The 14,730-nt window shown below is 39.7% G+C and overlaps 1 protein-coding gene across 1 annotated transcript in view; it reads left to right on the plus strand.

Moving 5' to 3' along the window:
- Nucleotides 1–7,032: 7,032 nt before the first annotated feature.
- The window catches only part of CAND1 (cullin associated and neddylation dissociated 1), a 42,879-nt gene continuing 35,181 nt past the window's right edge, over nt 7,033–14,730 (plus strand). The window contains exon 1 of the mRNA XM_068559911.1: nt 7,033–7,478. Coding sequence (XP_068416012.1) covers nt 7,411–7,478 — 68 coding nt within the window. The 5' untranslated portion in view covers nt 7,033–7,410. The remainder of the gene's footprint in view (nt 7,479–14,730) is intronic.

Here is a 14,730-nt window from a genome sequence, read left to right on the forward strand (position 1 = left end):
TTCTTTTTTGTATTCTTTTCCATTATGGTTTATCACAGGGCATTGAATACAGTTCCCTGTGCTATACAGTAGGACCTTGTTGTTTATGCCTTCTATATATAATAGCTTACATCTGCTAACCCCAGCCTCCCAATCCATCCCTCCCCCACCCCCTCCCCCTTGGCAACCACAAGCCTGTTCTCTATGTCTGTGAGTCTGTTTCTGTTTCATAAAAGTTCATTTGTGTCATATTTTAGATTCCACATACAAGTGATATCATATGGTGTTTGTCTTTCTCTTTCTGACTTACTTCACTTAGTATGATAATCTCTAGGTCCATTCATTTTGCTGAAAATAGCATTATTTCATTTTTTATGGCTGAGTAGTATTCCATTGTATATATGTACCACATCTTTTTTTTTCTAATTTTTTTTGTTTATTTTAATTAAATTAATTAATTAATTTATTTATTATTTTTGGCTGTGTTGGGTCTTCGTTTCTGCGAGGGTTTTCTCTAGTTGCGGCAAGCGGGGGCCACTCTTCATCGCGGTGCGCGGGCCTCTCACTATCGTGGCCTCTCTTGTTGCGGAGCACAGGCTCCAGACGCACAGGCTCAGTAGTTGTGGCTCACGGGCCTAGTTGCTCTGCGGCATGTGGGATCTTCCCAGACCAGGGCTCGAACCCATGTCCCCTGCATTAGCAGGCAGATTCTCAACCACTGCACCACCAGAGAAGCCCCTGGACCCTCCTTTATTAAGTCTATATTAGTGTACCACATCTTCTTTATTCATTCATCTGTCGATGGACATTTAAGTTGTTGCCATGTCTTGCCTATTGTGAATAGTGCTGCTATGAACACAGGGGTGCATGTATACCAACACTTGGTATGATCACCCTTTTTGATTTTAACTATTCTGATGCAGTAGTGTCTCATGTAGCTTTAAATTATCTTTCCCTGATACTAATGATATTGAGTGCCTTTTCATTTGTCATCCTGTAGCTTCTTCTGTGAAGTGTCTGGTCAAATCTTGCTCATTTTTAAGCAGGGATTTCTGTCTTCTTATTACGGAGTTATATAAGTTCTGAATAAAAGTTCTGAATAAAAGTCCTTTGTCAAATATATGTTCTACAAATATTTTTTCCTGTGTTAAGTCTTGGTTGTACTGTTAAAAGAAATAGTTTGCCCCAATCAATAAACATTTTCTTCTAAACCAATTCTAGGCTGCAACATATCTTAAGCGTTAATAACTACATCCATTATAACAAAACTCTCACATTTAGAAATTGTTGGAAAAATATTATTGCATTCTCCATGAAGTAAGAAGAGTTTACCTGATCACATAGAAAAGTCTGTATTTTCCAAAATGATATAAATAGAGCAAAAACACATTTTATATAATTGGCAACTTTTTTCTAGAATGTGATATTTTTACCACTTTATCTAATAGTATAAGTAATAATGATGGACTTATTTCATTGTATAAATATTCATTGCTGAGGGAATCTCAGTATCACTTCATTAAACTTCTTTTCACTAAAGTTCGTATTTTTCCCCTGCCTCATTTTTTTTCAGTTTTTTCCAATCCCTGATCCTGTGGGCTAATGATTTCTCTTTAATTAGTCTTTCACACCTTTTTTTCCCCCAATCAAAACTTTCACTTGGTGGTAAGCAGAATATCTTTTTAAGCAGTGCTTCAAGTCATCAGCAAACATCTGTATTTAAAGCAAAATGCAGCATTTTCTGAATTCTAGCCTTTTCTTCTGCCTCCTTCTGCCAAAACTGATAACCAGCTTTACATATGTAAAGTTATATTTTTAGTTGTTTGGAAATCCTGGACAGTGCTTTTATAAATTCATATCGGAAAATGTTACGATTTTAAAATGCCAGATGATGGTTAATACTACTATAAAAGTCAAAAGTGAGAATGAAATGGAAGATATTCCAAATGAAGCAACTTTGTTACTTTGTAATTTTCACTAATATGATGCAAATGTATTTCTTTTTTTTTTTTTTAATTAATTAATTATTTTATTTTTGGCTGCATTGGGTCTTCGTTTCTGTGCGAGGGCTTTCTCGACTTGCGGCGTGCGAGGGCCACTCTTCATCGCGGTGCGCAGGCCTCTCAGTGTCGCGGCCTCTCTTGTTGCGGAGCACAGGCTCCAGACGCGCAGGCTCAGTAGTTGTGGCTCACGGGCCCAGTCGCTCCGCGGCATGTGGGATCCTCCCAGACCAGGGCTCGAACCCGTGTGCCCTGCATTGGCAGGCGGACTCTCAACCACTGCGCCACCAGGGAAGCCCCGCAAATGTATTTCTAACTCTAAAAAAAATAATTCCTTCATAGGGTAACAATTCCTTCATAGAGTAACAATTAAATTTGATTTAGAGTGCCACTAAAAATTAACCAAGAGCTTCTAGCAGTTGTTTAGAAGAGAGTAAATCATAGAAAAACTCTAGTTGCTGGGCTGTTTTCAATCAAATGGAAATCTTCTTAAGATTAGTGTTATATAGCATTTACTTCCTTTAGCATCTAAGTTGAATTCAGTATTGACAAATGGTCTGTAACAGGAAGCATTTTGTGTCTGTTTATTTGTGTGCAAAGCTGTCTACACTGAAATGCAAATCAGAGCTGCCCTTTTCCTCCCTCATTAACATATCAGCTTTGACATTCAACAAAGAACTATGTTTCAGAAACTAATAACTAGTTGAATAAATAGCTCTATTTTCTTTATTTCCTTTAACTCAATTTATAGCAAATGTATGAAGTAAGCACAGTCCACATTTACTTAGCATAAGGCTGTGCTAAAGTGAACATCAAATAAACTTATTTTCTACCAAGACTCTCCTCCTCCACATCACCCATTCATCATTCAGTTCAGAAAAAAAAAAAAAAAATTACCAATGGAACAGTGATTTCCAAATTATGTTTTATGGTACTCTCATCCCTTGAGATGATAATAGGTAGGACCTTAAAAAATTCTACACTTGAATATGTCAGGTAGCTGCACACTTGTATTAGTCAGCTTGGGCTGCCATAACAAAATACCATAGAGTTCTCTTCCTGGCTTTCAGATGGCTGCCTTCTTTCTGTGTCTTCATATGGCAGAGAGAGAGGGGGGGTGGGGGGGAACGCTCAAACCGAACTTACTTTGGAGGGAGTTGTCTACTTTGCCCGCTGGAGACTCATGCATCCTTGCCACACTAAATGGAGGGAGTTGGTGGTATGACGGTAACAAGTCATTTCTAAAAGGGGTGATTGGCACTCCCCTTGGTGTGTGTCTTTAAAAATAGGAGGGAGTGCAGCTGCTACAATGCAGTACCCCTCTCTATCCTCCATTTCTCTTCTTTCCTCCTCAAATGGGCACAAATAAGTAGGTGGCCAGCCAAGGGATGAATAATCTGAAGCTTTGAGGCTACCAAAGTGAAATATTTGTTTCTTGTTTTGTTTTCCAATTACTGCTTTCTAACACACTCCATCAAATATTTTCCTTCACCCGGAATAACATCTTGGGCAAACCTCAAAGCTTTCAAGGTCCTTCTCTTCCTATAGGGATTCTCATTTCCTCTGAGTGGTGGGTTTTTTTGTTTGTTTAGGGTTTTTTTTTTTTTTTTTTTTTGAGTGGGAAGGGAAGGAAAGACCCAGCACCCAGCACTCTGCCAACTAATAACCATATTTCTCTTAGAATCCTCTCTTCCCACGGTGGTCCTGATATAGACAGGAGGGTGTGCTTGGCACAGTGTAGACACTCAATAAATGAGAAACAAGTTAAACTACTGGTTGATATTTGAAGAACCTCCCAACAGCTTAAAAGACTCCATTTTTTTTTTTTTTTTTACTTTTATCAAATTTCTTATCTCAGTCTTGCATTATAACCACTAAATAGAAAGAAAATTCTTAGAGGATAGCCTTATCTAGACTTATTTCCTTTTGCACTTAACATTAATTTAGCATTTACAGATCCTTAAAGGAAAACATTTTCCCACTGTTTAGCAACAAGCTATATTCAGTGATACACAAATCAAATTTCTAAGTGGTCAAGAATACAAAATAAAATTAAGTACTATTGAGTGCCTATTACGAATTTGGCATGGGCTAAGTACTTGAAAGAAGCAGAAGTGACTTCAAGTTGGTATAAGCTCTTAAGGAACTTAACACTGTAGTTGGAGACTAGCATATAAACACTATGATTGGTTCAAGATCTTAGAAAGTGAGATAGGGGAGGTGGGAGGCATTCCAGGTAGGGAGAGGCATTCCAGTACAGAGGTTTGGAGTATGGGCTCTGAAGCAACACTGCCTGGGTTTTCATCCTGACTGCTCTTTATTGCCGATCTTTGGCAAGCTACATAACCAATCTGTGCCTCTCATACTTATAAAGCAGATTAAATGAGTTAATGCAGCACCTCACCTATAAGTAAGTGCTCATTATTATGATGACAATAATGATGTACAAAAACTTGGAGCTGGTTCTTTGAGGTACTCAAAAAAACTGACCCGAGCAATTCCTATACTGTATTAGAATAGTGGGAGAAAGATCAGAAAGGGTTAGGGACAGATGAAGGAGGTCACTGATTGCAAACATTTGGACTTTATTTAGTAGCAGAAACCTGCTGGACTTTTAAAATTGGTGAGTAGCACTATAAAAACAATGTTTTGGGAAACTCTAAACTGGCTATGTAGGATGGTTTGGGATAGGGACAAAACTGAGAATGTAGTGATAATAACAATAGCCAACTTTTATTAGATGCGTTCCATGACCTTTGTAAGTATGCAAAAAAATTAGTTATAAATATTATTATTATGTTCTGGACAATGTGCTGAGCACTTTATATGGGATATCTGTTATGGACTGAATTGTGTCGTTCCCGCCCCCCATTCATATATTGAAGCCCTAACCTCCAGTATGACAGTATTTGGAGATAGGGCCTTTAAAGAGGTAATTAAGGTTACATGAAGACACAATAAAGGCTAAATGAGGTTAAAAAGGTGGGGCCCTAATCCAGTATGATTGGTGTCCTTATAAGAAGAGAAAGAGATACCAGGCTGTGGGTGCATAGAGAAAAGGCTTTGTGAGAACAAAGTGAAAAGGTGGCTGTCTGCAAGCCAAGGCCTCAGGAGAAACTCATCTTGCTAGCTCACTGACCTTGGACCTCCAGCCTCAAGTGAGAAAATAAATTTCTGTTGTTTAAGCCACCCAATCCGTGGTATTTTGTTATGGCAACCCTGGCTGACTAAGGCAATAGCTAAGTTGACTCTTAAAACAGCCCTATGGGGAAATACTCTGATGATCATTGTGCTACCCGTGAAGAAAGAGAGGTTCAGAGAGCTTAAAATGAATTACCTACAACAGCTAATAAGTGGCAGTAAACAGGATTTATATTTAAGCTAACTACAAAGATTATAGTTCAGTTGGAAATTGATAAATGAAAGATTTGTACACACAAAAGGAAAAAACATGACTTGGTTCTCATTAGATTCAGGCTAAAAAAAAGGGTTATCACTAGATGATTGAGACTTTAGGCCTTGGGGTTCACACAAGATAAATGACTGGCTTGTTTGTGTGTGATGTGTGTGGGGTGTGTGTGTATAGTTTATATTAAATACTGTGAAAAGGTTGTTCAGAGCAGAAAGGAATTGTGGCTGAAGCACTCATGGAACCTAATAATAGCTAACTTGGGTAAAGTAGAGGATACACGTGGGTAAACGAGTAATGAGGGGAAATTTAAATATGAATTACGAGGTCAGAAAGTGTTTCATCTATTTTGTTATTGCCTATAACTATGCCTGTCTTTTCTAAGACAGTAAATAAAATTTGGTGAATATAGGAAAGAACGGTAAAGAAATGTTGAGATTTAATACCTGGAAGAAAGGAGCTATTTAAATTCTTTTTTCCCCCAACTAGAGCAATAACAGATTTAGACTGAATTTTCCTCGTCTCTTAACTGGGCTTTCTCTCTCTCTCTTTTTCTTATTTTTTATTTTTAGGAAGGCCAGCTCCAATTCGAATGAAGGAGATAAAAACGTGGATACTGAAACACATGATTCGGTATTTCCGATTGCTGTGTGTGTATGTTTTAGGGAACAATAAAATAGCTGCAGGATTATTAATTCCACAAATGCTGAATACAGAGAGTAATCGTTTAGCTATTCCAGATAAAAGGAATAAGCCCTGAATACAATCATCGGTCATCTGCCCTTGGTCTTACTATGGTCCTTCTTGCTTTAGGGGGCTGGCTCCTCAATGCACGTGGGGAGTGCCCAGAAGAGGCTCAGCTGCCTTCGGAGGATGAGGTGACCATCACTCTCATGGATTAGTGCTAGGAAGCCGCTACTAGGCCTCTGCCAAGAACATCAACTCATCCGCAATGCGCCTGCCCAGACCATAGCAGCCTAGCTCTGCAGACACCCCACAACAGCCAAAAACAACTGGAAGAGAAAATTCGAATCTGCTGCAGAAACCTAGTCCACCGTACTCCAAAGGATTTACTCAACACAGCTGCCTCGCCAGACTACCAGACTACAAATCCCAGCATTCACGACTCCCATGGAGCCAATGAGGAAGCTACAAGTTCCTTCAGCCAATCATACCTTGACCCAGTGTAACATGCGGGCTGAATTCTGGGATTTGTGGTTTTCACGTGGCAACATTACACCATCGTGGTTAAGGCAATGTAGGCCACGCGTCCGATTCAGAACGAAAGCTCCTTCTAATAACTCTTCTGTTGGCCCCGAGTCTAACCTGTTAATTAGCTTTACTCCTAGGCCTTATGCGCCTTAAAAATCGTAATCTTTTTCTCTTACTGTCGTACAGGAAAAACAAGTTATTTTCGGAAGAAGGCATCCTCGTCCCACTGGTCCCCAATCCTTTAACCGCCGCTTTCAAGGCTCGCGAGAACAGCGCCTTTTGGCCGTTGTCATACCTCCTGAAGGGCGGGCCACGCAAAGATTGACACAGGCTTCAGCCAACAGGATTGTCCTTTACCTAGCGTCTCCGCAGCGTGCGTGGGGAGACTTCCTTGAACCCTGACCTCAGCTTTCCGTAGCGTCCCGCGTCTGCCGCGCCCTCCCCCGGAGTGAAGGAGGCGGGTTTTGGCCTCTTGCCATAGGGAGCGAGTGCGGAGGCAGTGGGACGGCCCCGAGTGGAAGTGTCTGCCTCTCCTGAGAGAGCCTGCTGTACTCTTCGCTGCTCATGAGCTCGTTTTCCGGCGAGCAGCGCCGTCGTTAGGCCGGCCCGGTAGCCTCTGCTTCCCCCGGGACAGGCCCACGCCTCGCCGGGGAGGGGCAGCCCGTCGAGGCGCCTCCCTTGTCAGCGTCTGCGTCGCGCTGCGACCGTGGAAGCGGGAGCCGCGGCGAGCGAGAGGAGGAGCCCCAGCGGCGGCGGCGGCGGCGGGCAGCAGCACCAGCAGCGCCGGCGGGCGGGATCGAGGCCGGCAACATGGCGAGCGCCTCGTACCACATTTCCAATTTGCTGGAAAAAATGACATCCAGCGACAAGGATTTCAGGTGAGGCCGAAATCCGACCCTCAGCTCCCCTCGGGGTCCCCCATCCGCGGCCCTGGCCCTCACACAGGCCTTGCCCCAACCCTTTGGCCTTAACTGGTTGCTCGGCTTTGCGGAGGTCTCTAGGCCATCCTCCGCTCCCCTATCCCGGCAGGTCCCTTTCCTCGCCCACCTTCTAACCCCCTTCCCCCATTCTTTCCTCTAGGCCGTTGACCGTCTCCGGTCCTAGGCCTCTTCTGCGTCCCCCACCGCATGCTCTGCCCTCCCAGGACGTGACTTTCGCGTCCCAGGTAGCGTGAAGGGGCGAGATCACGCACCATTGTGGGCAAGGGAGTCGCTCTAGGCTTGGAGCCCCGGAGGCCAGGCCTACCCGCCAGCCTGCCCGAGGCGCTAGGCCGTTATGCTTCCGGGGCCAGAGCTGCTGTTGCTGCCCACTCGGGGTCCCAGCTGCCGCCTCCTTTCCCGCAGATGTGAGCGGGCCTAGGTGCATTCAGCTCGAACGATTTGCTTGCTTTTCCAGCCCTTCGGGGATTGGGCTATGAACTTTTCTTTGGATTATCCCTTTCGTCAAGGTGGGAAGAAGGTGGAGGGGGAGCCAGGATGGTGGAAACTTGACTCGTAGGGTTTTCCCGCCAGCATTTCTTGTCATTTTCCCTCGTCAGGTAAAAACCCAAGCAGGATCTCGGGGTTTCAGTCTCGTTTCCTTATATCCAAAATTACTGCCAGAAAGGTGAATTACTGAACCTGAAACAAAAAGGTGCAACAAGCAAATGGGTCTTATTGAAAGGAGTTTTCTAATATGGGGATGGTGAATGTGGAGGTTTGTTATAAAGTTCTGTTCCAGGAGACTTGTACGGTTGGTTCCAAACCTTGGTCACATCCATATTGAAGAATTGTTATATTTTCACGGGTAATCTTGGTTTCTCTCCCTCTTTTTTTTTTTTTTTTTTTGCACTACAGTAATTGTTACATTCCTTCCTTCCCGCCTTCTATCCCATCACAAAATCAATCAACTCCCGATCTAATTAGCTTTTTATAGCTTTGATACTTGTTTTGTTCTCTAGTGGTTTTATTTTCTGCATTTTAAAGGGAAGAACAAATAGTCTTCAATTTAAATTGTGGCTGACGGGCTTATTTGTTTTTTTTGTGTGTGAACGGTACGTTTTAACACCTGAAAACACGCCCAAACCTTATGTACTGGGGAAAAATTTTTTGATTTGTGAAAGGAGAACCAAGAAAAATGTAATAATCTGTTCCTAATTAAATTAATATGCTGGCATATTAAAATGGCCAATGAAATACATTTTGGTTCTGTGACTTCATAGCCAGAAATGATTCTCAAAAAGTTTTGCTATCTAGGGAGTTTTTAAGGATTGTATTCAAAAGTTTTAAAATTAGTTTGCTAATAATAAAGGTTCGAGTGTTCGTTTTTGGAAGAGACGTGTTTATTTTGGGCATTAATATTTTTAGATTTGTTAGTTTTAGGGTCAAAATCAAGATTAAAATAAATAAAAGGTTTTGTTTTTAGAATGCTGTTTACTTCCCTTTGGAGCTTTGCTTGCTCCCAATGCAAGCCATTAAAATTTAAATAAACATTTGAATGGAACATATATAAAAAACTTTAAGTAGTGTAGAATGTGTGGTGTGATTTTACCCCCTCCCATTTCTGTCAGTTTGGCTCATTCTTTAAAAGTACTGAATTTCATTCTGATGGTGTTCAGTTTTAGTCTAAAGATAGGACTTTCCGTATAATAGTACAGTTTTGTTCCACTAGTCAGACTTGTGTATGGATAATATGTTTAGAATAAAGAAGTCAAGTCATGTGATAATACTGCATATGTGATTATTGACTGAAGCTTCCTTTCTTATGTTTCTTCTAGAGGAAAGGTAATACGCACATGCTTGAGGAGTTTTTTGTTTTTGTTTTTTGTTTTTTCTAATTATATGGAAGAGTAATGCTCTGATGTTAAGGTATACTAGTGTTGAACTTGAGAAGGATTATCTACTAATGTGGGCTTGAATAAATTAAAACATTGCTTGGAGGATTACTCCTAAAAATGTGATACTGATATATTTCTAATAGTTGATGAATATTATAGAAGATATGCCTAAGAACAGTAAGTGACTTCCAGTAGTTTGTCATTAAGATATTTTTAACAACTATGTTTTTAAGACTTAATACACTCAAGCCATTCAGTAATAGACAAGTCTTGGGAACCAAAGCACTATATATATTAAATTACTGACATTTAAGAGATTAATTAAAATAGCATTTGCAGTCAAGTATCTTGAAGATTTTACTGTATTTGAATACATGTGTTCTATTTTTAAATGATGCTTTCTAATTTCTCATTAGAAATTTATTTACTTGTTTATTTTGCTGGAAATATCATAGCTGTTGTTACATGTTTTAAAATACCTAGTGCTAGAAGGATCTTGAGGACAAGATTAATTAACATTATAGAAAATCTAACATGTGCAGACCACTGTACCTTGTGCTAAGGGGAGAAGAAGATAGTACATCTAAAAGGAAGAAAAAAACATTTTTCTCATGGTGGAATCCAAAGAGAATATGACCTCCCAGTTACAAATATGGGTTCTAGTCCTGTAGGATTCTTTGCTGTGAACTATCTGATATCTTGGGCAGGCTACTTAGTTTGGGATTAAATTCACTTTCGAGAGACTTGTACATGCGTGATTACAAAAGGTCCCTTATAGGCCCAAATTTTCAGGTCTCTGAATAACTAAATAGTTTTTTTAATGTAAAGAAGGTAAAGAAATGGATTCAGACTTCAAAATTTTGGAATGTCAACATTTTTCAAGATTTTTTTTTTTCGGTAGGACTTAAATTATATAGTGTCCTTTTTTCTTTCATGTTTTAGTGTTCTGTGTTCTTCGAAGGTAGGATACTATGGTTTAGTGCCAGTAAGTAGTGATTCTGTAGATAACAGAATGAAAACTTTAATGTGTATAAACAAAGTGAACGCTGCACCTATAAATATTAATACTGAATATTCAGTGGGTTGAGGTAACTAATAAGGTTCTGCTTTTATTTTCATATGCTTCATCACCAGCTGAATTCCAGTATTCCAAGGAATCAAGAGCTAAAAAAAAATTTTTTACCGTTCTTTTATTTCTCTGTACATAATTGTTAATGCTTTCTGTGGACTTTATACACTTGATCCTTACAGCTTTAGTAAAGTGGATACTAGCAATCTCTGTTTCAGCTGAGGAAACTTCAATCTGGTGATGCTAAGTGCTTGCCCAAGGCCAGTTAAACAGTAGTAGATCAGGGATTTCCAGATACCCCCAGAGCGTGAACTCTAAACTACCATATTCTACTTCTGCAAGATTTTGACTAGGGGACATTAAGAGTAAGACCTTAAATTTCAGTTCCCTCTAAGTTAGGCTTAGGGAGTATTTTGTGCTAGAAGATTAAATAATTCCCTGAGAGGGACTACAAAAAGTTGACGATAGTGCTTGCCTTCAGTATTGTCTGCATGCTTGTTGAGTGGTTAAGGCATTTGTAAAAACATAAATAACCCAGGGCAGTATGTAGTGTTCAGGCTTAAGTGGCAGAGAAGATGAAAGCAAGGAGATTCATTCATGTTCAAGGAGTGATCTGAGCTAGGTCTTGAAGTTCTAGGTAGGTGTGAAAGCACACAATACAAACACCACTCTGGCGGTGGGGTAGGAATGGGTAGGGACCTTGTCTTACTGAACTGAATCCTCCACTTTATTTAGTGCCTTGGCCATGTGGGTTCTAAATAGATAACTTGTTTTAGTTGAATTTGATTTTAATTCCAGAGTTAAAAAAGCATGTAAGGATTGGGGAAGTTTAAGAAGTCATTGTAAAATCTACCAATCTATTTTTTTAAAATACCATTTGATACAATGTTAAAATAATTCACTGCATTGTAGAATTTCCTAGCTTGATTATGGTTTATGTCACCAAATATATTTATGTGTTTTGACTATTGGAAGGCATTTGCCCTTGGAAACTGTTTAAAATGCTAATAAAAATCTCGGGCCTGTTACAGAATCATCAGTTTTCAGAGTTGGAAGGGAGCTTAGAGATCCTATAACATAGCTGAAAGTACTGTGTGGGCACTTACAATAATGTAACAGGAAAGACTACATTATCTGGACTGCTTGTGCTTGAAGAAAAGTAAGTTTAATCAGAAGAAATAGGTTTGTAGAGATTAAGAAGGTGATTACTGAGCATTTTCTAAGTTCTTTGTGCATTGATGGCATTAAGTTACATGATTTCACTTGTGATTTGGTGGGGAGGGATACAGGTATAGTACTGCTAACACTCATTATCAGCAATCATTAGGGCTCACTACTGAAAAAGAGGAGAAAGGGACCTCACTGAGGAAACTGTGAAGAAGATGACTAAAAATTAGTTTTATTTACGTGAACGATATTAAGACTGTCCCAAGTTAATTCATAACTCTAAGAGAATAAATGAGAAAAAGTGAGACAGCAGTGGGGTGTGTACAAGATATATGAAAGATAATTGGTTCACTGGGTGATGCATTTGGCCCATAGCATGTAGATTTCTGTTGGAAACAAGGGTAAAATTGTGTTTATATATTAGGGGAAGGGTTTTGGAAACCACTCATTGTTCAGTACAAAGTATCTATTTCTACCATTATTTTTTCTTCTCTAATTGGATTTACTAAAGATGAATAGGTTCTCTTCTCAGTGAACTTTCAGTCGCCAAGTGTGTGTGTTGCAGTCTGACTGTCTTGCTCATACCTTTTGCAGAGCCTGGCACAGTTTCTAATGATGGTACCCCCCAAAATACTTGAATAAATGAATGAGATGGCACTGCCTGTAGGTTAATCCACCTGGGACTCCCATAAAAGTCTGAAAGTTAACATCTTAACTTTCTCCTCTCCCACCTTAAACCTCTTTTATTCTTATTTTGTTGTGTCACATTACCATCTACCAAATGTCCCAGTTGGAAAGCTTGATGTCACCCTTTCCTCTTTACCTTAGTTCCCTGATGAGTATTTCTCAAATTGGTCTCTCTATCTCAGGCCTCTTTTTAATCCAATCTTTTGGTAATTCTTCCATTAGAATTTTCTTCCTAAATATCACAGCTGATCATTGCCTTCTGCACTAATTCCCATAGACTATGAGATAAACTCTAAACTTAGAGGTTGCCCACCTAGGCTTACTGAAATTACTCTCCCTCAAATCCTTAACAATCTGCAGGTAACTAATTTAGTGGGTGTTTTCTTTGCTCTTTTATTTGGTATGTAATGATATGTAACGTAAGCACTGTTTACCACTTTTTTCTTCTTGATATTCTCTTATATGTATAGATGTCTCTCACACAGGTTTGGTTTGTTACCATTTAGTGAGGGAGAACACATACTATGGGATATCTTAGTAAGAGGGTGTTAGGACCTATTTGGGTAATTTTGGGAAGGAAGCAGAGGTTTGCTTTAGATTGGATGTTGTCAGAAAGGGGCAATTCTTTTTTTTTTTATACAGCAGGTTCTTACTAGTCATCAATTTTATACACATCAGTGTATACATGTCAATCCCAATCGCCCAATTCAGCACACCACCTTCCCCACCCCCCCGGGGTTTTCCCCCCTTGGTGTCCATACGTTTGTTCTCTACATCTGTGTCTCAACTTCTGCCCTGCAAACCAGTTCATCTGTACCATTTTTCTAGGTTCCACATACATGTGTTAATATATGATACTTGTTTTTCTGACTTACTTCACTCTGTATGACAGTCTCTAGGTCCATCCATTTCTCAACAAATGACTTAATTTCGTTCCTTTTTATGGCTGAGTGATATTCCATTGTATATATGTACCACAATTTCTTTATCCATTCGTCTGTCGATGGGCATTTAGGTTGCTTCCATGACCTGGCTATTGTAAACAGTGCTGCAGTGAACGTTGGGGTGCATGTGTCTTTTTGAATTATGGTTTTCTCTGGGTATATGCCCAGTAGTGGGATTGCTGGATCATATGGTAATTCTATTTTTAGTTTTTCCAAGAGGGTTCTCTTTTCTCCACACCCTCTCCAGCATTTGTTGTTTGTAGATTTTCTGATGGTGCCCATTCTAACTGGTGTGAGGTGATACCTCATTGTAGTTTTGATTTGCATTTCTCTAATAATTAGTGATGTTGAGCAACTTTTCATGTGCTTCTTGGCCATGTCTTCTTTGGAGAAATGTCTATTTAGGTCTTCTGCCCATTTTTGGATTGGGTTGTTTGTTTCTTTAATATTGAGTTGCATGAGCTGTTTATATATTTTGGAGATTAATCCTTTGTCCCTTGATTCGTTTGCAAATATTTTCTCCCATTCTGAGGGTTGTCTTTTCGTCTTGTTTATGGTTTCCTTTGCTGTGCAAAAGCTTTGAAGTTTCATTAGGTCCCATTTGTTTATTTTTGTTTTCATTTCCATGACTCCAGGAGGTGGTTCAAAAAAGATCTTGCTGTGATTTATGTCAAAGAGTGTTCTTCCTATGTTTTCCTCTAAGAGTTTTATAGTGTCCGGTCTTACATTTAGGTCTCGAATCCATTTTGAGTTTATTTTTGCATATGGTGTTAGGGAGTGTTCTAATTTCATTCATTTACATGTAGCTGTCCAGTTTTCCCAGCACCACTTATTGAAGAGACTGTCTTTTCTCCATTGTATATCTTTGCCTCCTTTGTCATAGATTAGTTGACCATAGGTGCGTGGGTTTATCTCTGGGCTTTCTATCTTGTTCCATTGATCTATGTTTCTGTTTTTGTGCCAGTACCATATTGTCTTGATTACTGTAGCTTTGTAATATAGTCTGAAGTCAGGGAGTCTGATTCCTCCAGCCCCGTTTTATTCCTTCAAGACTGCTTTGGCTATTCGGGGTCTTTTGTGTCTCCATACAAATTTTAAGATGATTTGTTCTAGTTCCGTAAAAAATGCCATTGGTAGTTTGATAGGGATTGCATTGAATCTGTAGATTCCTTTGGGTAGTATAGCCATTTTCACAATATTGATTCTTCCAATCCAAGAACATGGTATATCTCTCCATCTCTTGGTATCATCTTTAATTTCTTTCATCAGTGTCTTATAGTTTTCTGCATACAGGTCTTTTGTCTCCCTAGGTAGGTTTATTCCTAGGTATTTTATTTTTTTTGTTGCAATGGTAAATGGGAGTGTTTCCTTAATTTCTCTTTCGGGTTTTTCATCATTAGTGTATAGGAATGCAGGAGATTTCTGTGCATTAATTTTGTATCCTGCAA

This window comes from Eschrichtius robustus, chromosome 13, assembly GCF_028021215.1.
Source record: "Eschrichtius robustus isolate mEscRob2 chromosome 13, mEscRob2.pri, whole genome shotgun sequence".
In the NCBI taxonomy this organism is placed as follows: domain Eukaryota; kingdom Metazoa; phylum Chordata; class Mammalia; order Artiodactyla; family Eschrichtiidae; genus Eschrichtius; species Eschrichtius robustus.